General features: G+C 37.0%; 3 protein-coding genes across 9 annotated transcripts; 2 read left to right on the top strand and 1 right to left on the bottom strand.

The window, feature by feature from the left end:
- Positions 1-17: 17 nt before the first annotated feature.
- Positions 18-14,126, top strand: LOC306864342 (transcription factor SPT20 homolog). Of its 6 annotated transcripts, none has more exons than XM_079408311.1 (24): positions 18-136; positions 594-671; positions 787-822; positions 1,010-1,135; positions 1,266-1,392; positions 1,479-1,582; positions 1,694-1,810; positions 1,916-1,969; positions 2,775-2,914; positions 3,379-3,538; positions 4,112-4,168; positions 4,401-4,472; positions 4,600-4,769; positions 4,935-4,967; positions 5,060-5,177; positions 5,446-5,551; positions 5,971-6,108; positions 6,199-6,472; positions 6,571-6,719; positions 6,816-6,871; positions 6,964-7,080; positions 10,228-10,327; positions 10,683-10,771; positions 13,323-14,126. In XM_079408311.1, the coding sequence occupies exons 2-24, from the start codon at positions 669-671 to the stop codon at positions 13,461-13,463; spliced, it is 2,487 nt and encodes an 828-aa protein (XP_079264437.1). In that variant the 5' UTR covers positions 18-136; positions 594-668; the 3' UTR covers positions 13,464-14,126. The 6 variants fall into 6 exon arrangements, with proteins under 6 accessions (XP_079264437.1, XP_079264435.1, XP_079264438.1 ...); XM_079408309.1 differs by having other exon boundaries at positions 6,813-6,871; XM_079408310.1 differs by having other exon boundaries at positions 25-52; positions 6,813-6,871.
- LOC306864344 (exosome complex component RRP43-like) lies at positions 13,692-17,082 on the bottom strand. The gene is made up of 11 exons (XM_079408317.1): positions 16,908-17,082; positions 16,760-16,796; positions 16,614-16,677; positions 16,448-16,521; positions 16,324-16,369; positions 16,134-16,239; positions 15,960-16,005; positions 15,512-15,608; positions 15,317-15,437; positions 15,019-15,125; positions 13,692-14,260 (listed from the first exon to the last, which is right to left on the bottom strand). Exons 1-11 carry the CDS (start codon positions 16,922-16,924, stop codon positions 14,142-14,144), a joined length of 834 nt encoding a protein of 277 aa, XP_079264443.1. The 5' UTR covers positions 16,925-17,082; the 3' UTR covers positions 13,692-14,141.
- On the top strand, positions 17,010-22,935 carry LOC306864343 (dolichyl-phosphate beta-glucosyltransferase-like). 2 transcript variants are annotated; one of them, XM_079408315.1, is made up of 11 exons: positions 17,036-17,115; positions 17,195-17,323; positions 17,587-17,755; positions 18,549-18,595; positions 20,234-20,302; positions 20,393-20,485; positions 20,738-20,851; positions 21,036-21,095; positions 21,196-21,347; positions 21,480-21,565; positions 21,695-22,274. In XM_079408315.1, exons 2-11 carry the CDS (start codon positions 17,240-17,242, stop codon positions 21,808-21,810), a joined length of 990 nt encoding a protein of 329 aa, XP_079264441.1. In that variant the 5' UTR covers positions 17,036-17,115; positions 17,195-17,239; the 3' UTR covers positions 21,811-22,274. The 2 variants fall into 2 exon arrangements, with proteins under 2 accessions (XP_079264442.1, XP_079264441.1); XM_079408316.1 differs by lacking the exon at positions 17,195-17,323 and having other exon boundaries at positions 17,010-17,115; positions 21,695-22,935.
- Positions 22,936-23,811: the final 876 nt, after the last annotated feature.

The raw sequence follows: 23,811 nt of genomic DNA, 5'->3' as shown, positions 1-23,811 counted from the left end.
GCGCACACCGGAAGTTTGGATTTTGTTGTTACACTGGAACAAAATGGCTGCTGTGAGTTTTTTTCATTGAAGGCACTGGAACATTTATTCCGCTTCTTGCTTGGGATTTCCTGCCTGTGGTGATGCAACTCGCTTGGCAAGTCGGTTTCGATGTTTGTCGCTATTGTCACGTTCTGCCCCGCTCTGTCAGTTGGTCGTGTTTTGTGGATTTGTGCATTTGAAGTGAGCTGTTAGCTGTGGTTAGCCAGCCTGTCGTTTGCTGGAGCTGCAGTGCTGAAGTTTGCCCTTTTCTGCTGGGATCATATTCATTTGCATTTCATGAATGCATGCTGTTTCTTGCTATTGCATCCTTTAACACATACCTTGTCATCATCCTGTGGAAGTTCGCCACATTTGTTTGCCAGATGTTGTGACTGCATATACACACAGATGCATAACAGTCTTCATGAGCTGAGTTCATGCCTCATACTTTGTGTATTCGCATTCATACAGTTCTCGTTGGGTGTCTGGGTTTGAGTCTTGAATGGAAACTGTCAGCTGGCAGGTAAATGCACGTGGTAGTGTGTTTCTGAACTGTCTCTCTCTGATCTCAGGGCTTGAATGGTGTGTTTGTGGAGGTGACAGTGCTGGTGTAACACAACATCGCCTCCTGTCACGCAGCAACCACAATGGTAAGAACTGCAGGTTTGGATTAATGATGCATTTTTAACATTATTGTGATTTGATAATGTATAATATTTTCAGTGACTTGTTTGGACAGTATTGTCATTTATCTTTCTTCCACAGCAACAGGTCTTAGAATATGCATTGGATCGGGCTGAGGTACTTGTTCAAACTTATTATTTTCTGCTGTACTTTTTATTTATCGTACATAGTGGTGTTTATTTGTGTCTATTCTAATGCACTGTTATTTTACTGCTTTTATAAATGCAAACTGAGAAATCACTGTGGAGAAGAATAGCTGTGTGTAGTCTATTACTGTCCAATAACATTGTTATTTCTTGTTTAGTACATTGTTGAAAGTGCTCGCCAGCGACCGGCGAAGAGACGAGTATCCTCGAGTGGAAGGAAATCCTTATATCAGAAACTTTATGAATTGTACATTGAAGAGTGTGAAAAAGAACCAGAGTTGAAGGTAATTTACAGCTGCTGTAACTTTAAAAAAAGTAGCATTCACAACCATTTTTGCCATAATTTGATATATTTCTTAATGAAACAAGACATTAAGTATTGTGCATTGTGTGTATTTATTCTCCGTTCTGTAGAAACTGAGGAGAAATGTGAATCTACTAGAGAAGCTGGTCTCACAGGAGTCAGTCTCATGTCTGGTGGTCAACCTGTACCCTGGAAATGAAGGATACTCACTTATGCTTAGAGGAAAAAATGGATCTGGTACTGTCTGCTTTTTATTTGTTTTTATGGTTAAATCAGCTGAGCTTTTCATGTTGCATGTTAATAAACTCGTCCCAACCTATAAGATTCAGAAACAATCCGACTTCGCTACGAAGAAACTGAGTTACTGGAGTACCTGGATGCTGAGGAGCTGCCGCCCATCCTTGTAGACCTTCTAGAAAAATCACAGGTTAGTGGCATGTAAATTTTATGTGTAGTCTCTTAATGTTTTTTTTTTTACATTTACAACTGATGCATAAACCACCAGCTTAGATTTGTTTTCCTACTTCTGCTCTGTCAGGTGAACATATTCCACTGTGGCTGTGTCATAGCTGAGGTCAGGGACTACCGACAGTCTGTAAATGCAAAGATGCCCACCTATCAGAGCCGGCACATCCTGCTGAGACCCACTATGCAGGTCAGTAACAGGCCTGATCCGTGAACAGCAGTCCCTGTTCTGTATTTTGAGAAACTTTTTTTCTCTATTGTATCGTTATTAAGTCATCCATCTTCTCCACACCAGACCCTGATCTGTGACGTTCATGCTATGACAAGTGATCACCACAAGTGGACACAGGTGAGGGGACTCTATTTGTTAATGTTCAAAACTTTGAGGTCAGTAAGATTATTTTAATATTTTCGACTGAAGTCTCTTATGTACATCAAGGCTGCAAGTAGATCTAAAAAACAGTAAAATTGTGAAATATCGTTACAATTTAAAATAACTTTTCTATTTGAATATATTTTAAAATGTACATTTTTCCTGTGATGTTAAAGCTGAATTTTCAGCATCATTACTCCAGTCTTCAGTGTCACATGATCCTTCAGAAATCATTCTAATATGCATATTTGGTTCTCAATAAATATTTTTGATTATTATCAGTATTGAAAATGTTACCTGCCCTATATCAAATTCAGTTATTGTTTACAAAAACTACAATTATTATTTACTATTGAAATAAAACTGAATTAAAATATTAGATGAAACTGTAAAAGAAAGACTAAAATTACTTAAATTTAAATAATATAAATGAAATCCTCTAAAGAAAATAAAAAAATAAAAAATTTACATAGCAAAATGCACTTCGCAAAACTTGATAACTTATTAACAATGTTGAAAAAGTTGTATTTCTGTGGATACTGTGATATATTTCAGGAAGTTAAAAAACAGCATTTATTTGAAATATAAATATCTTTACTGGCACTTTTGATCAACTTAATGCATCTTTGCTGAATAAAATATTAGTTTCATTAAATCTTACTGACCTTAAACTTTTGACAAGTATCGTAGATTAATAAAGACCATTAAAGTGACAGATTCATAGCACAGTGTGAAGTATGGAGGATGGATTGATTCTCATGTGGTTTGAATGTGTTTATAGGATGATAAACTTCAGCTGGAGAGTCAGTTGATTCTGGCCACAGCAGAGCCTCTGTGTCTGGACCCCTCCATCTCTGTCAGCTGCACCACCAACCGTCTGCTCTACAACAAACAGAAGATGAACACACGATCCATGAAACGGTAATGCACTTAGCTTCGTTACATATGTATTTGGCTTCATACGCTTGATCATCATTTGTCTTTAAGCCAAAGTGCATAATCAGACTGTCTATGATGAGTTCCTGTCGTCTGCTGCTCAGTGTGATGTGTGATTGTTTGTGACTGCAAACATTTTGCATCCAAGAAATTGTTTAAACTCACAGAGCTTATGTAGATGTGCACAGAGTAGATCTTTTATCTGTGGTTAGTCACCATGTGTGAACTGAGAAGCCGCTGCTGTTCTGATCTCTCATTGTATTGTTGAGACTAAAGAATTGTGAGTGGTTTTTGCTCTATGCAGATCATTTCATGTGGTTTAGCAAATTTAAAGGCTTCAACATGTTTTGTTTAATACAAAGATATCCTGAAATTCAAAAACAGATCCAATCATATCTCAGTTATCCATCATTCCATGCTGATGGTTGTCATGTTTCTCCTCTCTGCAGGTGTTTTAGGAGGCATTCTCAAGCAGCTCTGAACAGACAACAGGAGATGATGAGCCACTGCCCTGCACTGCCACAGCTCCGACTCCTGGACTACCTGCAGAGGAGGAAAGAGAGGAAACCTGCTCCATCCATAGACCTTAAGATCTCCAAAGCTGGAAATGTGAGTCAAAGACAGACACAATTTGCATACCTGTTTTACTTTCTCTGCTGATGTTGGGTAAATGGATTTAAACATGGTAAAATATGTGAAACGTACATCATTGTTGAAAAGTCTGAGGTAAGGAAGATAAGGTTTTGGAAGACATTACTTTTATTCAGCAATGATGCATTAAATTGATAAAAAAAACAGTAAATAGTAATAATGATACAAAAAAATTCTGTTTAAAAAAAAAAAGCTGTTCTTTTGAACTTTCTATTAATGAAAAAATCCTGGGGAAAAAGTATCACGGTTTTCACAAAAATATTAAAAAGCACAACTGTTTTCAACGTTGATAATAATAATAATAATAAATGTTTCTTCATTTAATGTTTATTTAAAATTTATTTTAATTTTAAATTGTAATGTAACATATAAATGCAAAGTTAAGTATAAGAGAAAATCTTACCAATTAAAGTTTTGAACAGTACTGTATTAATCAAATGTCCCATTTAAAGTGTTTATTTTATCTTTTTGTTCTTTATGACTAGTGTGTGTGCATTTCCTGTGATTAAATCGCTCTTGTTTTTCCTTCAGTGTGTGGACATGTGGAAACGGAGCAGTTGTCAGCTGACTGTCCCATCAGAAATTGATGTGAGTTGCTGTAATGCAGTTAAATGAACGTACAAGTAGCATTTCTCGTTTTTTCTGTAGGTCCCAAGTCATTTATAACAGAAATTACTTTAAAAAAATGAATTGAGTTTAAAAGTATTGTTAAGATAAATGCCACGTTCTTGAGTCCTTCAGTGTTCTGAGATGATGTGTTTCGACATTTTAGTTTCCTCTACCCAAGTCTGTGAATGTAAGTTTTTCTTTCTGCTTCCAGGTGGAGAAATATGCAGTGGCAGAGAAATCTGTCAAGCTAGATGAAACTCAGCCCACTGTTTGGCCTGCACAGGTAACACAAATGTGTAAATCTTACATACTAACTAGACTGCACATGGACCCTGTAATATGATAATAAGGGGAAAAAACAGGTTTTTGTTGTTTTATCTGTGTGATGTGCGGTCTTTATTACATAACAGGACGTGAGGGACAACTACATTTTCGAGTGTGAAGTAGGAGGTCAGCCTCAAAGAACAAAAGTCACTATCTTCCAGTCCATGGGCGACCCGCTGGTATATGGGAAAATCTACAGCGCCAAAGACTCCAAATCAGAGGAGGATGTCACAGACCTGCACCTCATTCACCCACCGTAAGAAATAGCTGATGACATTATATTATTTCATTTCAGAAGTACTTATTTCACATTTATATTATATATTACATTCTATTCTGTAAGTGAGAGTAAAGTGTTAAGTTACACTCACCTAATTGTCGTTGCACTTACCCGATCGTGTATTTTCTCTGTGGTTTGTAGATTCCTCATAGGTTCAAAAACAGACGCTGATCGGTAAGTACAGAAGCCATGCTTTGTTGTTTGGTGTTATTGAGTTTCGGGTCTTGGTTGCGCTCAGCCACCATGAAAATATTCCTGTGCCGCAGGTTTTTGACGCAGTATAAGGAGGTGTATGAACGAGACGTGAAGTGTCAGGTGAAGATGTTGCACAACTCAGGCAGTGCAGGGTCCCAAGGCCAGCTCTCCCCCTCCAGGGAAAATGAGGTGAGACACTTTGATGTTACATCTGTTCATTCCGAACTAAGACATGCTCGTAAACATAAGATGTTTATTTTGTACTTCAGACTACAAAAAAATTGATATGAGGCAGATTTGCTCATTTTCTGCCTGTCTAAACAAATCCCAAGTGCTTGATTGGAGATTTATGTGTCAGATTTAGAAATTAGACACCAAAAAATTTATTTTGCCTAACATTCACGTGAATGTCATGACAAGATTGGTCTATTTTGATGGATGTTTGTTGTTGATCCAGGCTGATGGATTCTCAGCTCTGGTCCAGTCTTCGGTTTTAGGAAAGGGCGTCAAACACAGACCACCTCCTATCAAACTGCCAGCCGGCTCAGCCTGCGCCTCCTCAGGTGAGACAAACTTATAATATAACCATGTGCATATTCTGCTCTTCTCTTGTTGATACATATACATACGAATATAAATATTGTGAAATTTAAAATGACTGTTTTCTATTTTAATATATTTCAAATGTAATTTATTCCTGTGATGGCGAAGCTGAATTTTCAGCATCACAACTCCAGTCTTCAGTGTCACATGATCCTTCAGAAATCATTCTAATATGCTAATTTGATGTTCATCTTATATCAGTTATTTATTGGTGCTCAGTTATTAAAAATGGTTCTTGTTATGATCAACATTGAAAACAGTGTTTGAGATGTAGACAATGTAGTTCAGGTCCGACCTCCATCATGTCTCAATCTCATTCCCTCTCTTCTATCTCAATATGTCTTAAGTGTACAAACAAACACTCCCTCCCTTTGTCTAGGTAACCCGTACAGTACACAGGCCTCAAGCGGCCATCTCAAGTGCCCGACCCCTCCACCCACAAAGAATCAGTCGCTCTCCCGGAAACACTCCATGGAACTTAGCCTGCTGTCGCCTGCTGCTCTCTCGCCCATGCAGAGTGAGTATCCCTCCATTCACAACTAGAAAACTATCAGTGCTTACTAGCCAGATATTTATTTTGTCTGTCTTCTCTGATCGTCCTCCACAGGATCAGGTACTCCCAAGCCCTCCACACCCACACCCACCAACACGCCGTGTTCGACGCCCCACCCCGCCGACGTTCAGAGTGCCACGCCTTCAGTAACGCCCACTCCTCAGGACCTCACCCTTCCACAGCAGCCCACCCTGCTGACTCCCTTCGCCCAACAGCAGATGACCCTGCCTGTCATGACTATTCCCCTGCCCACGTCCAGCACCACATCCTCGCAGGTTATGACAAACCCCGCAGGGCTCAACTTCATCAACGTGGTGGGCCCGGTTTGGTAAGATCCCAAGTTTGTGATTTTTTTTTTTTTTTTTTTCAGGGATATGAAAGGGAAGACAACGGCGACTAACCACCTCTGTTTGTGGTTTCTTACAGCAGTCCGCAGACTCTGATGAGCGGTTCTAACCCAATGCTAGGTTGTAGTCCTGGTACTCTGGCGTCTGGTATACCCCTGAGTGGACTTCTGCCCTCTGGTGGTCTCATGTCTGGAGCTCTTCCTGCCATGCAGCCTGCAGCTCCAGCAGGTAAATCTCTCCCTGCCTGGTCAGATGTTCATCTGTGACTTTTATAAGTTGTTAGTCGCTACTGTGGATAGAAAAATGTTCACGTTGTTCCAGCAGGTGGGCCTTTTGGGCTGAACAACAGCCCGGGACTGCGACCGCTCAACCTTCTTCAGGTGAGAGAGCTTTTGTAGTTGAAGTATTGGCTTTTGTGGAGATGATTCTCTCTTTCTCTCCCATTTAAGTTTGTTTTTTCCCTTTCTTTCAGCTCCCTACAGGACCACTGATTTTTAACTCTCTACAGCAGCAGCATTTGTCTCAGTTCTCCCCTCAACAGCAAAGCAGTCAGTCCGCCACATCCAGCCCCCAACAGCAGGGGGACGCAGTGAGTCAGACACACTGTAGCTATTATTTTACACCACTGTCAAGATTCTAACAATTTCCAGAGGCTGAGATTCAACTCCAATAGTGTTAAAGGGATAGGGTAAACGTACCCATTAAGCACACTTCCATTTTTGAGATCAGATTATAAAAAGAAAATAATTTATTATTCTACTTCGTCTTAACCAATTGATATGTTTCTTACTATATACCTCTTGTAATTTCAAGTCAATCAGATCATTGCACGCTGAAATACGAGTCTCCATATGTTCACACTGTCTGGCGGCCATTTTGAAAGCTGTCTAAAAACTTTCACCAAAAGAGGAGCCCCTTAAATGTGCGTGTTTTAGATGTTTAAGCCTTTATTTTGGGTAAGTTTTACTACTTATTGTAAAATTAATGTTCAGACTTTTGCATATTATATCCTGGAACTTGGATGTGGGAAATAATTACATTAGATCCAAAAGATAGTTTTAGCAGCATAGCGCAGATGCTACAGAACACAGTTAGCTGACTAGCTGTATAAGATTGTGTGCTACGCTAATATGTTACTTCACAGGCTTTACTGGATTGTACTTTTACATCCATAATATTATAAATTGACAGTTTATTGCTGGTCTGTGGTTTTACAGTGCTGTAATTTTTAAAAATTTCATATTATTTTAAGGTGAGCTTAAAGGGTACACTACTATGAAAATCACACAGCTACAGTGTGACATCAATAAGAAAAAATATAATTTCATAGATATTGTTAATAATAGTTGTTCATATTAAAATGTGAGAACTTCATACATGACCTAGACTATTTATTTAGCAAAAATCCTGTTATTTTAATAAATATTACATTAAATTTGTAAAATATTGTTGCTGCTCTAATTAAGCTCAGTGTGCTCTCTTTAAGCTCTTCCACATTGAACATCTATGTAAATACTTCATAAACAGACTTTAAATATAAACTGATGGTTGTCACTTTAAGTTAATCGATTTTCTATGGATTCTGTCAACTCAAATCTGCAGACTGGCTCTGATCTTTGGTAACTAGCATCAACTTCTCCAGACTGTAAATCTGTGGAAAATCGGGACAGAAATCATGTAGTGTATTCCAGTCTTAAGAGACTATAGATAAGTTGACATCTATTTAATAAGAGTTTGTCTGTTTGTAAATGAGCTTAATAGGTACGTTTACCCGAGTTCACCCAAAACTGAAAATTCTATTCCATGGAAGTCAATGGCTACAATCAACTGTTTGGTTACCAACATTCTTCAAAATATCTTCTTTTGTGCTCAAAGAAAATAGAAACTCTTACAGGTTTATAACATTATAATTATTATACTATTATAATTATTATATATTATACTGTATTGCATTTAAAATATAATGACAATAAAAAATATTGTAAATATACAAAAATAAACGTGCATGGAAATTTTAAATGATTAAATAGCATGGTTTTTATTTTTTTGTAAATTATATACAAACATTTTGTTTCTAAATTACATAAATATGTTGAATAGTTCAACCTAAAATGAACATTTTGTCATTCTTTACTCGCCCTCATGTTGTTCCAAACCTGTATGAGTTTCTTTCTTGTTGAACACAAAATAAGATATTTTGAAGAACCAAACAGTTGTTAGTCCCTGTTGAAATTTAAATAGACTGTAGAAGTCAATGGGGACCATCAACTGTTTGATTACCAGCATTCTTCAAAATATCTTCTATATTCAACTTAAGAAAGAAACTAGTACAAGAGGGCGAGTAAAGGATGACAATTTCAAATCATTTTTGGGTGAACTATCCATTCAAATGTTTTTTTTTTCATTTAATGCAATTTGACATTGGCTATCTCACAAACCCTCTTTAGTTTCATGCTACTCCAAAGAAAGAAAAAAAATGTATGTACAATGCTCAGCATAAATGAGTACACCCCCTCTAAAACTTAACTAATTCAGCAATTACTCTTTACTTACATGACATGATAGGGTTCTTTGGAGATATAATGTTCCAACAAGCCTGCTTGATCAATTACCAAAGAAGAATGTCAAAATTATTCAGCAAAACAAAACTTTCTTATCAAAGTGATGTTGTGTTGTAAAAACGAGTACACCCTCCTCAAAGTAAAAAAAAAAAAAAGTGTATAGGTTTAAGGCTATTTTTGATCAACAAGTAAGTATATTGAACCAAAACTTTTAAAGACAAGCAATTTCCTGACAATTAAAAGTGTTATATAGCCCACTGAATCATACTCAGACTGGCAGCAGTGGAACCACTTGGGAGAGAACTGCCAGGTGACTTAAAAGAGGACAGTAGTACAAGAGGAATGCCACATTATTGTTTTAAGTGTGAAAATATAGCAGAAGTGGCACCGACATTCAAAGATAATGGGCTTGTGACAAGGCTCCTGAAATAATCAGGTCTTCACTTTAAGTTTTCATTTAGTGATGAGTGAATTTTTGCTATAAAAAGAGCAGGAGAAATAGCACGCTAGTGTCTCAGAGCCAGCGAAAGCTATGAAAAGAGTGACACTTTATCTCACAGAGTATGACGCAGCCTGCAGAAGTGACATGCATGTTTGTTGTCTCCACTAGAATTACCTGCTGTAGCCAAAGCAATATAAACTCATATAACCTCTTCCAAGGCCCATATTTAAAAAATAGAGACTTCTGGGAATCCATACTCTGGCCTCAAGAGACCAAGTCAATCATTTCGAATCCAAAAGCATCCAAAATGTTCTGGTGTTGCTAGAGGAGAAGTGCTTGGTACCCACAGTGACGTTCTGTGGTAGTAAAGCTCTTATATAGGCATGTATGAGTGCTTGTACACTCAGTGCCAAGAAGGGTCAGAGCAGCATACTTAAAGTTCTGGAGGACATACTAGAATATTATACATTTGCTGAATTCAATCTATGTTGTACTCGTTTCTGCAATCTTTCATTTAAACAAAACATTGACTTGTCTCACAGAAAATATTGGCATATACTTAATAAAAACATCAAAATATATGTTTAATACATTTAAATTTTGCCATTTTTCCATGAATTATATTAGTGATCATTAAGAAAATACATCTTTTATATTTATTCACAGGGTGTGTACTTATTTATGATGTGCACTGTATGTTCTGAAGTGAATTCAGTTGTCCTCTTTGAATCAGGCTGATCCGGGTCTGACGGCAGAACAGGGTCTGTCTGCACAGCAGACGGCGGTCATCAATCTCACCGGGGTGGGGGGATTCATGTCTCCTCAGGCAGCAGGTACAGACTCATGCACTGGACACATGCATTTCATTTCTCTGCCACTCTTCTCACTGTTATTCAAGTACATCTCTAGTCCAGATATCTCTAACAGACACTAACACGAGTAGACATACTAATGGATGTAGATATTGTAGTGTGTCATACTAATCTCAACATAGATCAAAGTTAATCAGACCTGTTTTTTGATTATCTGGGTTTGTCATTTGATTAACATGATGGTGGATGCCACTTTTCCTCTTTCTGCTACATCCTACTTTTAATTCCTGTTACCTCCCTCCCCACCCTGTTCTTTCTCTCTCCCCTCCCCTCCTCTTCCTCCTCCTCCTCCACACCACCCCTCTGTCCGTGGTAGTGCTGTCCCAGCTGGGTTGTGGTCTGGAGGGGTCCGGGCCCAGCCTACCGTCCCCGAGGCTCCAGCAACAGCACCAGCCACAGATCCAAGTAATGCAGCAACTTTGACCTCATCCACCCATAGACATGTGTATATCAGACTGACCTTTGACCTCTCAGACACTGACTCCCCTTTCCACTGACCTATTGAAGACCACGTGAATTCAAAATTGACCTTCATGAAGGGTTATTTCATCTCAAAAAGGAAAATTCTGTCATCATTTACTCACCTTTATGTCGTTCCAAACCCATAAGAAATCATTCTTCTTCAGAACACAAATGAAGATATTTCTGATCAAATCAGAGATATTTCTGTCCCTTCAGTGAATGTCGGTTCACCTAAAACTCTTTAAAATGTTTTTATAAATCCATATTAATTGAGCAGTATAATCCAAGAGCAGAATTATTTCAGGCTTTTATTCACATATAAACATTGATCAGCTAACAATGTTTACAGCATTCAAATTTGGTCACAGAAGCTCAAGCATGCTTGTTTGACACACAAATGAGGTTTATTCTCTCGTGTGACCCCATCACGTTTGACCTTCAACAAGAACCAATGAGCTGTATTCTAACACATCAAGCACGTGTGGTTTGCTGATCAATGATTATGTGAATAAATATACCTTACGTCTTACTGTACATGATTCTTTAATTCAGATTATTTCAATGGGATTTGTATCATTTTTTTAAAAAGATGTCTGTTTACAAAAGCTGCACTTATTTGATAAAAAAAGGCAAAATGTAATATTGTAAAATATTATTACAATTTAAAATAAGTTTTTTGTTTGAATATATTTTAATATATGTTCAAAATGTAATTTTCAGCATAATCACTCCAGTCTTCAGTGTCACACAATCCTTCAGAAAACATACTAATGTGCTGATTTTCTGCTCGAGAAACTTTTCCAATGGCAAAAGTTTATGCTGCTTAATATTTTTGTTGAAAGAGATTTTTGAGCGATAACGTTGTTTTTACTGTCACTTTTGATCAATTTAATGCATTCTTTCTAAATAAAAGTATTAATTTAATAAAAAAAGTAATTTCACTGAATCCAAACTTTTAAACGGATTGATAGTCCTAAATCATACCTATTTTTTGTATGAAGTTTTACGTTTTAAATTCAAAGGTCTGGTGAAAGGTCAGTGTGATCAGTCTGTTATATGACATCTATGCATTCACTCTTTAGATTAAATGTTCCACACTACACCGCTAAACACTGTTTGTTGTTCATAAGAATCACATCAATAGCTTCTTTTCTGGCTACTTCTGACCGACATGTAAAGCTTCACATGGATTCTTATTTGCCATTTTTCTGTCTATGCCTTTACCAACATTTTTCAAATAAGCTTGTGGCATCAGCTTATCTCCCAACAGCTGTTTGAGAAGCATGTTTTTGTAGCAATTGAGACAAAATCTCCAAAACTTAAGGAATGTCTTATAAGGAGGTTCACTAGATTTTATTTTAATTTTATTACGAGCAGGACACATTTGTGCTGTTTTCTCCATCAGCTTACACTGATCAGCCAACTCTCATGTCTTGCATTAACCCCAGCTGAGATGCGAGTTAAAGTTGCTGTCTTACTGACACCAAACGAGAGCATGGCTGTGTGTGTGTGTGTGTGTGTAATAGAAGATAACTGACAAACAGCAGCTGCATTGCACTTTTAATTTGACCATCTTCTATCCACCGCTCCTGCTTGATCTTCTTCTGTTCCTCACAGTATGTTGAGTCTTCCATTCCTCCCTCTTTCAGCCTCACACAGCTTCTGCAGACACTGTTGATATTTGTCCAGCGTGTTGCATCCATTTTCACTGCAGTGTTAATGAAAGGTGGTTTCCTTTGAGCAGCTCTGCTTCGGTCTAAACACTTCCATTATCAGCGCCAGTGGGAGAGGCGACAAAAACACGTAATACATACGTGAAATATGTATCTTATACAATGTACAATACAGGTTAAAGGTATTTTTCCAAATTTTCTGGAAAATTGTAGATACTGGTAAATTGTAGTTTATCAGTACGGGTTGGTAATTTATCAACTCGTTCCCCCTATTTTTATATTTAGATTACCTCTGCCGTCATGTAACACTCAAAATTCCTCTTCAAAAACACATCACAACATCTTTTTTTTTAATGTGTTCAAAAGAATAGCATTTGCCACAGCAATCCTTTGTAACATCATGTCTTTACTGTCACTTGATTAATTTGAAGTGTCCTTTAAAAAAAAAAAAAGTTATCGACCCCAAATCTTTTAATAGTAGTGTATATCTTTAAAACAATTTTAACATATTATTTAAATATTAAGTATTTTTCCATATTAAACATTCTATTTATTTATTTTTTTAAATCATGAGAAACAAATATAGCCTTAAGTGGGAAAAAACGTTGACTGATTTTCCCACTTGGCTACATTTGTATAAATGGATTACAAGAACCAATGGAGGACAGGATACGTTGAATGTGTCCGTTTGCTTACATTCATAACATGTATCTCCATGACTAAGTGGAAGAGATGCTTCTGAGGCACAGCTGCTGTGAGAGGAGATTCTGGGGACACTTAAACTGCACATATTCATTATCCGTTACTTTTCCCTTTCACAGTTGCAATTCTTGCAGCACCAAATACAACAGCAGCAAATGGGTATGGCAGTGGGGGCGGCAGCACAGCCACGGCAACATTCCGCCAACCAGCCAAAAAGTAAAAGGAAACGCAGCACGCCACAGCCCCTCCCCAAATCATGACCTCCAGCCGGACGGCAGCAAACGGCACTGTGCTCGATCGGCAGCATTTTACGGACTGTGGCTTGACCGGACTAAAGTTGTTTTTTTTATGTTCATAGGGGTGCAGGAATTGCCCTCCTGACCTCAGGACAGATGGATAGATACTGCAAGGATTTTTAGAGCAGGGGACCTTAGAGTATTACCGTATTTTTTAAAGAAATACAAGATATTAAATGAGACAATTCTTGTAGGGTTCTCTACGGCATGCTGTCTTTATTCTCCTTCCAAATGGCCCTTTCAACGAGAGCCTGTTTGGCTTGAGAGGGTGGACCCTACGCACACTAATAAGGGCCGTACAGATGTGCCTCAATCACCTGTTGCTCAACTTTACCGTTACGAGAAAACTTCTCTCTACTGCTGGATGTCAGAGTGATAGGCGGCCTTGTCCCAGCATGCTATTACATGTGCGGTTTTTATACAGCACATTTTAAAATGGCATTTTGTTATACTGAGGGGGAGTTGATGTATATTCTTATGGAGAAAAAAAATCTAAACCATGTGAATGGATGACATTTCTGAAAACTGTGGCATAATTTTTGTAAATGGTCTTTGTCTGCAATTTTATTGTGATAAAAAAGAAAGTATATATTGACAGTGAAAAATACATCTTTTAGATAAAAATGTCATGACTGTGTGTGTTTATTTTGCCGTCTTCGTGCTCTCAATAACTTTGCCCACCAGTTTGCTGATTTCTTTGTTTCTCGTTATGGCTCGATTTATGCACTGTTGCAGTTTCTCACTGGATAACGACGTCCCACCTAAAACACAATGGAACATTTGTTTTTAAATCCACAAAAAATATCCAATCAAATCTGCTGACCACAAAAATACAATCTGCAGATGCTCAGGGATGCATAAAAATAAAAAAAATGGGATCCTAAACAACTCATTTGTATGATTTGTGTAGATATAATAGGTTTTTGAAATTTGTAAATAGAAAAGAAGCTTTAAGGTTTCCCTGTAAATTTCCACCAAAATTAAAGCAAAATAAACCTTAAAGTTTAATGATTTAAAGCAAAGAAATATGCAGAGGTGAATATTAGTATTGTAGTTTTATGTAAAAAATTATTATATACTACTATTATAAATTTTTATTTTAAAGTGCAATCGTATTAGTAATATATGGTTCTTTATTGTTGTTGTTGTTTTTTTTAGATTTATTTTTGTAGTTTTTGACTTCATTATGATAGGACAGTGTAGAGAAGAAAGGAAGCAAAGTGGGAGAGAGAGGGGGGCAGGATCGGGAAAGGTCGTCAAGCTGAAATTCAAACTCGGGACGCCCATAGTGCAATGGCACGACATGTCGGCGCGCTGCCCACAAGGCTATCGGTGCCGACTATTGGTTCATTTAATTAAAACTCCACATGCCAGGGTCCATGTATATATCCTCATGCTAAAATCAACTGTAAATACATAATTTAAAGCTGATATAAAAAAATCTGTCAGTTTTCACACTGAAGTTTTCATTCCTGATGCTGTAAATAACCTGCGATTTGTCACACGTCTTAATTTTCACCTGGTTTGTGGACGGCACAGAGTCGATCCTCCTCGTCCGTTACCACAGTCAGTAATGCTGTTGACAAGCTTTCTTCTTCCGCTGTGGGGTCGACTATGATTATAGAGCTGTACAATGCGGAAATACAAAAGATTGTGTCTGTGAACTCATTCTTGTCATTTCTACAGAACTTTATATTGACCCTGAGACCAGTGTTTTCTTTCTTAATAATCATGAAGTTGATTTGGGCTAAACTAAATAGTGTTTTAACGCCAACCTACACTGCAGTTGTGTAATAGAGAAATAAGTTGTCAATTACTCATCAAATACTGCAAACGATGAGCCAACTGGATGCCGGTTGATCTTCAAGGGCCTTTTCTTCTGAATGTCAACTTCTGCTAAATCTGTCTCTTTGTTTATTGTGACTTCAGGGAGTTGTGCTGAGAAATATGAAATGTGTTTAATAGTCATCATAACAGCAGGAGGAAATGTTATATTCAGGAGAAGCGCTCACCGTTCTTTATAGCTGCCAGCAGAACTATGATGCAGGCGTCAAGTAAGTTCCCGTCATAATCCAAACACATAATATCACAGTACAGCACCCAACAAAGCTAGAAAAATCAGTGATAAAAGTTTGATTTGAGCACAATTTGATAAGAAATATTTTAGTCAATATTTATTAGTCCTGTCAAATGATTAATCGCATCCACAATAAAAGTTTGTTTACATAATGTGTGTTTTGTGTATATTCGTGTATAAATAAATACATACATGTATATAATATGTTGTTTATATATATAAAATATAAATTTATACATGTAAATATTTTCAAAATATATACTGTATGTGTGTGTATTTATATATACATAAATATAACCAGCACACACATTATGTAAACAAAAACTTTTATTTTGATGCGATTAATCGTTTGACAGCACTAATATTTATTTACTATATCTTACCTTAGATTTTTCAATACACAATTCTTCCATATTTATTAAATCTGAACTAAAAAGCAGAAAAAATAAACAAGTATTAAATACGGAATTTCATGCAAACATTATTTGCATTTTTGTTTTAGACAGAAAAAAAACTAAAAATAATCACACTGCTTCAACAGAAAAATGCAGGCGTACCTTTCAATGACATCTGCGATAAACTGGCTGGCAGCTTGAGCCTGTTCTCCTGGTGGACCGGGTCTGAATTTAGATGAACACAGTGGAGGCAGATCTACATTTGGGACTTGGAGAGCAAAGAGGAACTTGAGTTACATTTCATTTAACACCCCAATGTATACTATTTCTCAAATCTCCAATTATAATTTACCTATATATCCTTTACTTGGAGCATCAGATGGCGGCATAGTCAACTCCTGCAAGAAAACAATGCTGTAACTTCATAAATCAACAGCCATATCATCATTTTTATGAAAAATACAAATGATTCTCACAGCTTTGATCCCACATATCACTGTTGTGTTTCCAATTTTCACCAATGCTGATCCATCAGCTGTAGATATAGAGCCTAGAAGGACACATTCATCCAATTATGCCAAATAACATCTCCATATTTGAATATTCTGATCACTTTAATTATAATATGCATCCCATACGTACTAATATTTAAGGTTGTGGGTCTGAACTCTCCCAATTCCCTTCCATCTGGACGACAGTTTTCTTTCTGTTGAATATTAGATTAAGATAATGAATAACTTAATTATTAGATTGGTCTTATAACAGAAATGAAAAACTGATCAACTCACCAAAAAGCTCCTGTGATATTCAAGAGGCTCTGCGGTTCTAAAAACAATGTATGCCTCATTATTTACATTAAATAATACAGCTTAGTCATTATCTCATAATTCAGAAACAAGCTACAGATGAAGTCATGCTGTATAGCAGCTCACTCACTTGAAACCAGCCGCCATGATGTTTAGAAGCACCACGTGAAGACTGCAGTGACCTGAAGATGCGGCTCGCGCGTCCTCCGCTCCAGTGGGAGGCGCTAGTGTTGTTGCGGCGCTGCGTGTTCTTCGCTCGCTGTAATGTTGTGGTTTGTGAGGACGACTTCCGCGTATGTGTTCCTCAGTGACTGGAAGTAAAGTTCAACAATAGAGATGTAACTATTTATTCCGACACCCATTCATATATGTTCCGTCTCACGAAGGCTCGTTTTAAGGCTGCTCTGTATGCTTCAGTGGGGTAGTTTAGCTATACACTGGTGACAGCTTCCCTGCAGTGCAATGTTCACTATATGGATGATGGATTTCCCTTTATATGAGTTATTGCAGTATTCGATGATCCTGGCGCTGATCGTCTTACTATTGGTATATTTATATCATTTTTTATTATTATCATTTATTATTTATATTATTATTATTTTCATACATCTTTACATTATAATGCGGAGTGAGGCTAGTTTGTTTGCTCTTGTTGACTTTTTTTTAAATTTTGTAAAACAACAATTTAATGAATGAAAAGTGTTGAAATACTTGTGCATGTATATATAGTCGCACTTTTGTTGAGCTTTACCGATTCATCCAGTGGAACAGGTTAGTTACTCCCTTGTGTCACCTGTTCTTGTCTTTAGGTTGTTGTCGTTGCTCATGTCAGTGCTAACATGGTAGATCAGACCCGCCATGAGAAGGAGAAACACTTCTTGACTGCAGATGGCAAGGAGGAGTCTTTTCCCAGTCTGATGGACCCTCCATCACTGGAGCTGTCCGTGGTTGTCCCGTCGTACAATGAGGAACTCAGATGTGAGTTGTTTTGATGCTATATGCAGAAATATGTATCCACTGATGGTCAAAAGTTTGGAATAATAAAATTCTCTTAAAGGGATAGTTCACCCAAAAGTTAAAATTACCCTATGGTTTACTTAGCCTCAAGCCATTCTAGTTGTATATGACTTTTTTTCTTACAGGCGAATACAAACAGAGTTATATTAAAAAAATGTCCTGGTAGGGCCGGGCGATATCTCATGATCATGCGCATCTCATCAGTAAAGCCAGTTCTGTAAATCTCCATCACTTGTTTTCAAATGGAGTGGCATTTAATACACAGAGCTGTAGATCACTGACAAGCTACAAAATATCGCGGTCATTATTCCCGGCTCCCCGGGTGCCGCAGCATTGCCTGCCCACTGCTCCGGGTGTATGTTCACTACCGTGTGTACACTTGGATGGGTTAAATGCAGAGCACAAATTCTGAGTATGGGTCACCATACTTGGCTACACACCACTTCCCTTCCCTTTATTATCGCAGATTAATCGCCTTCAATAATGAACGCGATATTTAAAATGTAAAATACATTTTTAAAATGGTAAAAATTTATACGTTCTGATTATTATTTTTTTCATAATTCTGTATTTTTGATCAAATAAAGAAACCTTGGTGAGCACAAGACAATCTTAATTATTCCAAACTTTTGACCACCAATGTTTATCATTGTAGTTTACAGCCCCCATTGGATCCATAAGGCTCAAAATCGTTAATCTGCTCTTGGCAATGACAGGATTTATATTGTTAATGCATATCTCTGTCCCATCACAGTGCCTGTTATGATGGATGAAGCTATGGAATACCTGGAGAAAAGACAGGTCCAGTATTTAATTATGATTTAATGGTTAAGTTCTGTTTTTCCGGAGTAAAATATTTGTGATTATGAATGTTTTATAACATATGTATAAAATATAAAGTATAATATCAATAAAAATGTAAGTAAATATAAAAATCTGAGTTCACCTGTGAATCCAGAAATGAATTGTTTTGGATACTTCTGCAGACTGGCTGTTTAAAGGTCTGTTTGAGCGTTTCACCACTAGATGGCAGAGCTGTAACTTAAGTGACTCTGTTTAGCCTAATGTGTAGGGATGGGTGATACCTCTTATTTTATTTTCGATCCGATACCGATATTTTCAAGCCCAGTATCGCCGATATCGACACCTCTAAACTAAACTGATATTTTAAATTATTAAAAGAATATAATCAGTAATAATACTCACTTAATATTAGATTTTAAAGCCATGTTTTTGTTTTTTTGCATTTCATAGGCCTTTTTTTTTGTTTACACTGTCAGAAATAAAATAAACTAAAATCGTATTTTAGCCCTTTACTGGGGCAGTAACCTCAAAGGTGCACCTATACCCCTAAAAGGGAGCATATTAGTACCATACAAGTATGCATGCTTTATAGATAAGTTACAAAGGTGCACCTTTGAGGGTACCCCGTGAAAAATAAACATGGTGTTACATACAGTAAGTCCTAAAATGTATTATTATTATTACCATGGTAAATTTGTGGTTACTGCAGTTCTACTACAAATGCTGTGGTTACTGTAATAAAATCATGGTTAATTTTAGTAAAAGGCTGTACTCCTAAAGGTGAAACTTTAGCATGTTTTTTTTCTGACAGATTTATTAACAGCAATTACAGAACATAACAGAATCCAATTGAACTTTTAACAACCAGTATAAATACATTTACTTGCACAAACCAGCTTATTTAAAATAAAAAACATAAATAAACCAAGTTTGGGGTTAGTAAGATTTTGTAATATTTTTTAAATAAGCCTCTTGCTCACCAAGGCTGCACTTATTTGAACAAAAATACAGTAAAAACAGCAATATTGTGAAATATATCCATTAAAATAGCTATTTTCTATTTTAATATATTTTAAAATGCATCTGTGATCAAAGCTGAATTTTCAGCATCATTATTCATGTATTCAGTGTCACATGATCCTTCAGAAATAAATCTAATATAAATTGCTGCTCAGGAAACATTTCTGATTATTATTGCTGCTTCATATTTGTGTAGAAACCGTGATGCATTTTTCAGAATTAATTTTATATATAGTAATAATGATATGTAATGTAATGTAATAATGTGGCAATGGTTTCTTATGCTTCTGATGCTTCTGGGAAACGCAGCTCTATTTGAACAAACACTGAGCCATGCGTCAGCAGCGAACGCTGTCTGTGATTGGTTGGTTCTGTCTTTCAGTATTTGCGTGTGTTCCGATGAACAGGATAAATTGCTCTATCCAACACAGTTAGACTAACACTGAGAAGCTTATTTTATGCACAGAATTTCTTGATAAATAAAATTAGTGGTTAAATGCACTTTAGAATCAATATTTTTATGTGAGCATCGATCCTTTCGATACAACATCAGTATCGATACTTTAGGATCGATCCGCCCATCCCTACTAATGTGTCCTCTTGTTGATTTTACAGAAGGAGAATCCATCATTCACCTATGAAATTATTGTGGTAGATGACGGCAGCAAAGACAAAACTACAGAGGTAAGTTTTATTTAATATGTTATAATCAATAATAATAATGAATAAAATAGTTTATGTGCATGTTTTCAAACTGAATGCTTGCATCCTCAGGTTGCCATGAAATACACAAAGAAGTACGGAGCACAGAAAGTGAGAGTTTTGACGTTGGTGAAGAACCGTGGAAAAGGCGGTGCAGTGAGAATGGTAACAATACAAAAACACCCAGTTCTCCTTGTGCATTATCCACATTTCTGATGAAATCTGATGAAAGATATAACAAAGATGCTGTTTGCACTCAGCTGGGAATGTGAACAAACTCAATAATTAATCAGTTACATGGCTTGATGCCTAAAGCAGTTTAAGTATATTCTCAATCTCATCTAAAAGCCTTTTTTTGCACCATCTTAGCTAATAAATTGTTGAACATTGTTTCTTATTGTGTTTATCTCAACTCAGGGAACTCTAAGCAGTCGCGGACGACTCATTCTTATGGCTGATGCAGACGGAGCCACTAAATTTGCTGACATTGAAAACGTTGAAGAAGGTCTTGAGAGCCTCAGTGAGAAGCCTGTGAGACTCCACTTTTTGTAAATAAAAATAGGCAGGCAGCGTATTGCCAATCTCTTGTTGGTATGTGGATTAAATATCTGTTTGAAGCTTAGCCACGAGATACGGTTATCAGATTACCAACAAACCTTTCCTTGCCAAAAGATCTCAGTGCATCTGAAAATATTTTTCTCATGTGTCCATGCAGGATAACATGGCGATCTGCTGTGGATCCAGAGCTCACCTGGAAAAAGAATCAGTGGCTCAGGTGACACTCTTTCTCAAAACACTGGACCGTGACCGTTAATGTTCACGAGAAAATTGATAATACTTTTGCATTTTCATTCTTCTGTTTTTTCTTGTGACAGCGGTCTCCGTTCCGAACGTTCCTCATGTATGGATTCCACTTCCTGGTGTGGTTCTTCTCTGTGAGAGGGATTAAAGACACACAATGTGGTTTTAAGCTCTTCACCCGTGAAGCTGCCTTGAAAACCTTCTCCAGCCTGCATGTGGAACGCTGGTAAGGAGGCTTAAGAGTTGAAGAGCATCTCTGCAAATTTTTCACATGTGGCATCAATTTTCAAAAAGCACCTTTTAGATTTTTTTTTATTTAAAATATTAATATTTAATTGACATGTTTTTGTCCTTGCAGGGCATTTGATGTGGAACTTCTCTTCATTGCTCAGTGTTTTGATATCCCTGTAGTAGAAGTGGCTGTTAACTGGACAGAGATTGAAGGTTTGTGCTGAAATATAATTGCACTTAAAGCGCAGGCAATTAAAACACTTTTTTTCTAGCAGTATATGTCACAAAAAATGAAGGTTATTTCCTCTATGAGGTAATGGTTTGTTTCATTGCACATTTTAGGGTCAAAGTTGGTGCCGTTCTGGAGTTGGCTACAGATGGGCCGGGATGTAGTCTTTATCAGACTGCGCTACCTCACTGGTGCCTGGAGGCTGGAGTCTGAGAGAAAAACTCAGTAGCTGTTGTTACTGTTAGTGTGCTGTTCATGAGCGAACGGGGGCCAACGGTTGCCACCAATGAGCGCACTGTGAATGCAGTGGGTGAACAGCATTAGCATTTTATTATCACTGACTGTGCCGTGACCACATAAGGGGATGGTCCTTGTATTTTTTATTTTATTTTTTTAATGTAATAGTGCTGTTTCCCATATTTTCTTTTACATACTGTATTAGGTTTTGGTTTGAAAAAGGGCAGATGGCTCTTGGCCAAATAAAAAATATATATAATCAGCATCTCAGCATTTGCAAGTAATTTGAAATGTTTGCTTGGAAACAGATAAACAATACTGTTTTTTGTTGTTGTTTTTTTCCAGATTTTGTTTAATGTAGGGCATCAAAGAATAATTTCTGGTCCTGATTTGCAATTTTAAAAGAAATAAAAGTGGTGTGCACTTGAATGTTTAAAATCAGTGCCACTCAAATCCATTTTTAACTCACTCTTCCTACGCATATAAGGTTTAAAAACACAGTTGACCGACTGAAATGGTCCATGGTCTGGCATGTGCTCAAGGCTTTGTAATGTGGTTTACTCAATGGGCTGCTCTGCACCCTGGAGAGAGTATCCTGTTAGTCCTTCCTTTCTCTCCACCAGGAAGGCATTTGTTATTATTCAGCCCCTGTATCTTGTCAGCCACTCTTAAGAGGGTGTATTTCAATATTTTACATTGATAAATGATTTTTAAAATCAGTGATTTAAGCAGCTATTGATGCATTGTATTTTCCCCGTCTGCTTAGTCCTAAATAGAGCCTCGTCAGTAAAGTATATGATCCTGTGCACCTTGATTGAAGAGGACCCTTTTGCGGTGCCCTTTTATTGGAAGCGAACTCCCCCTCCCAAACTCATTTGATCACAGAGAACACTAAATATGCGAGCTGGCATTATTGGGAGTATTGTTACGTTCCCCTGCAGTTGTTGTAAACTGTGAAAATGTCAAACTTCTAGACTCTCTGTCGCCATCCTGGCTTGCGTCATTAACTGGACAAGTCACTGTACGCACACAATCGAAGTGTATCCATCCGCGCTGAGAAGCGCACGAAAAGTAGGGCTGTCAATAAACGCTTTGGCACTCCGCCAATCTGGCAATGAATCTGTTTTGATTTTTACTATGAGAATTTATATTTGAACGTTAACAAGCTTATACTTTTCAAGTGCTAAAATATATCAGGTATGTGTTCACAAAGAATAGCCTAGCATGTTTTTTTTTTTTGTAATGAGCACTTTTTTTCCCCCTTGATCTAAATAATTAGACTTTTTAACTCCAGTGTCCCATGCTAACGTTGAAAGGCGCAGAATACGTGTTATATGGGTCTTAATTAAGATCCCCCCCCCCTAATTAAGACTACTCGAGGATAGCAAAACAAAAAGTTGGGCGATGTCTTAAACGTATGTATGTTTATATATATATATATATATATATATATATATATATATATATATATATATATATATATATAACAATGTTTCCGTAGCTGCAAAATTGAGACTATCCTACAAGTTAGTGATAAGGTGCTCTTGATCAAAAGTTGCGTTTCTTTGGGGTAACCATAGAAACAGTTTTCTTCGGGATCGATATCTGGTCGTACATCGACAAAAGTACTTCTGCCACTGTTTATTACTTTTGTTATATATTTATACATAATATAGAAAAAAACATATTGATATTGCATTATTTTTAAGATTTATATTTAGTCATTTAGCACTTAGCAGACGATTTTATCCAAAGCAACTTACAAATGGGGACAAAAGATAAAACTGAGATAAAAAAAAAGATAAACTAACAATTTGGGTTGCGCTTCCTGAACCTTTTCTTTCAAATTTCTAAGGAATTCTTTTGGAACGTTTATCGTTTGAACGCCACATTCTAGAAATTTCCGCTAAAAAAATAACGAAAACTTCAACAAATCACTTTCACTTTACAAACTTGGCCAAAAGGTGCATCGCTTCCTGTGAACGGGAAAACA

Source organism: Barbus barbus (genome assembly GCF_936440315.1).
Source record: "Barbus barbus genome assembly, chromosome: 45".
Taxonomy (NCBI): Eukaryota; Metazoa; Chordata; class Actinopteri; order Cypriniformes; family Cyprinidae; genus Barbus; species Barbus barbus.
Note: the sequence above shows the minus strand (reverse complement) of the source record. Positions and strands in the feature narration are given on the sequence as shown.

Coding starts and splice junctions, on each gene's coding strand:
- LOC306864342 (XM_079408309.1), top strand. Junction 823..1,009: donor ATGCATTGGATCGGGCTGAG/GTACTTGTTCAA, acceptor TTTCTTGTTTAG/TACATTGTTGAAAGTGCTCG. Junction 4,169..4,400: donor CTGTCCCATCAGAAATTGAT/GTGAGTTGCTGT, acceptor TTCTGCTTCCAG/GTGGAGAAATATGCAGTGGC.
- LOC306864344 (XM_079408317.1), bottom strand. Junction 16,240..16,323: donor TCCAAGTAAAGGATATATAG/GTAAATTATAAT, acceptor TTGCTCTCCAAG/TCCCAAATGTAGATCTGCCT. Junction 14,261..15,018: donor CTGTGCCGTCCACAAACCAG/GTGAAAATTAAG, acceptor ATTGTGTTTTAG/GTGGGACGTCGTTATCCAGT.
- LOC306864343 (XM_079408315.1), top strand. CDS start 17,240: ATGTTCACTATATGGATGATGGATTTCCCTTTATATGAGTTATTGCAG. Junction 20,303..20,392: donor GCAAAGACAAAACTACAGAG/GTAAGTTTTATT, acceptor TTGCATCCTCAG/GTTGCCATGAAATACACAAA. Junction 21,566..21,694: donor TAACTGGACAGAGATTGAAG/GTTTGTGCTGAA, acceptor TGCACATTTTAG/GGTCAAAGTTGGTGCCGTTC.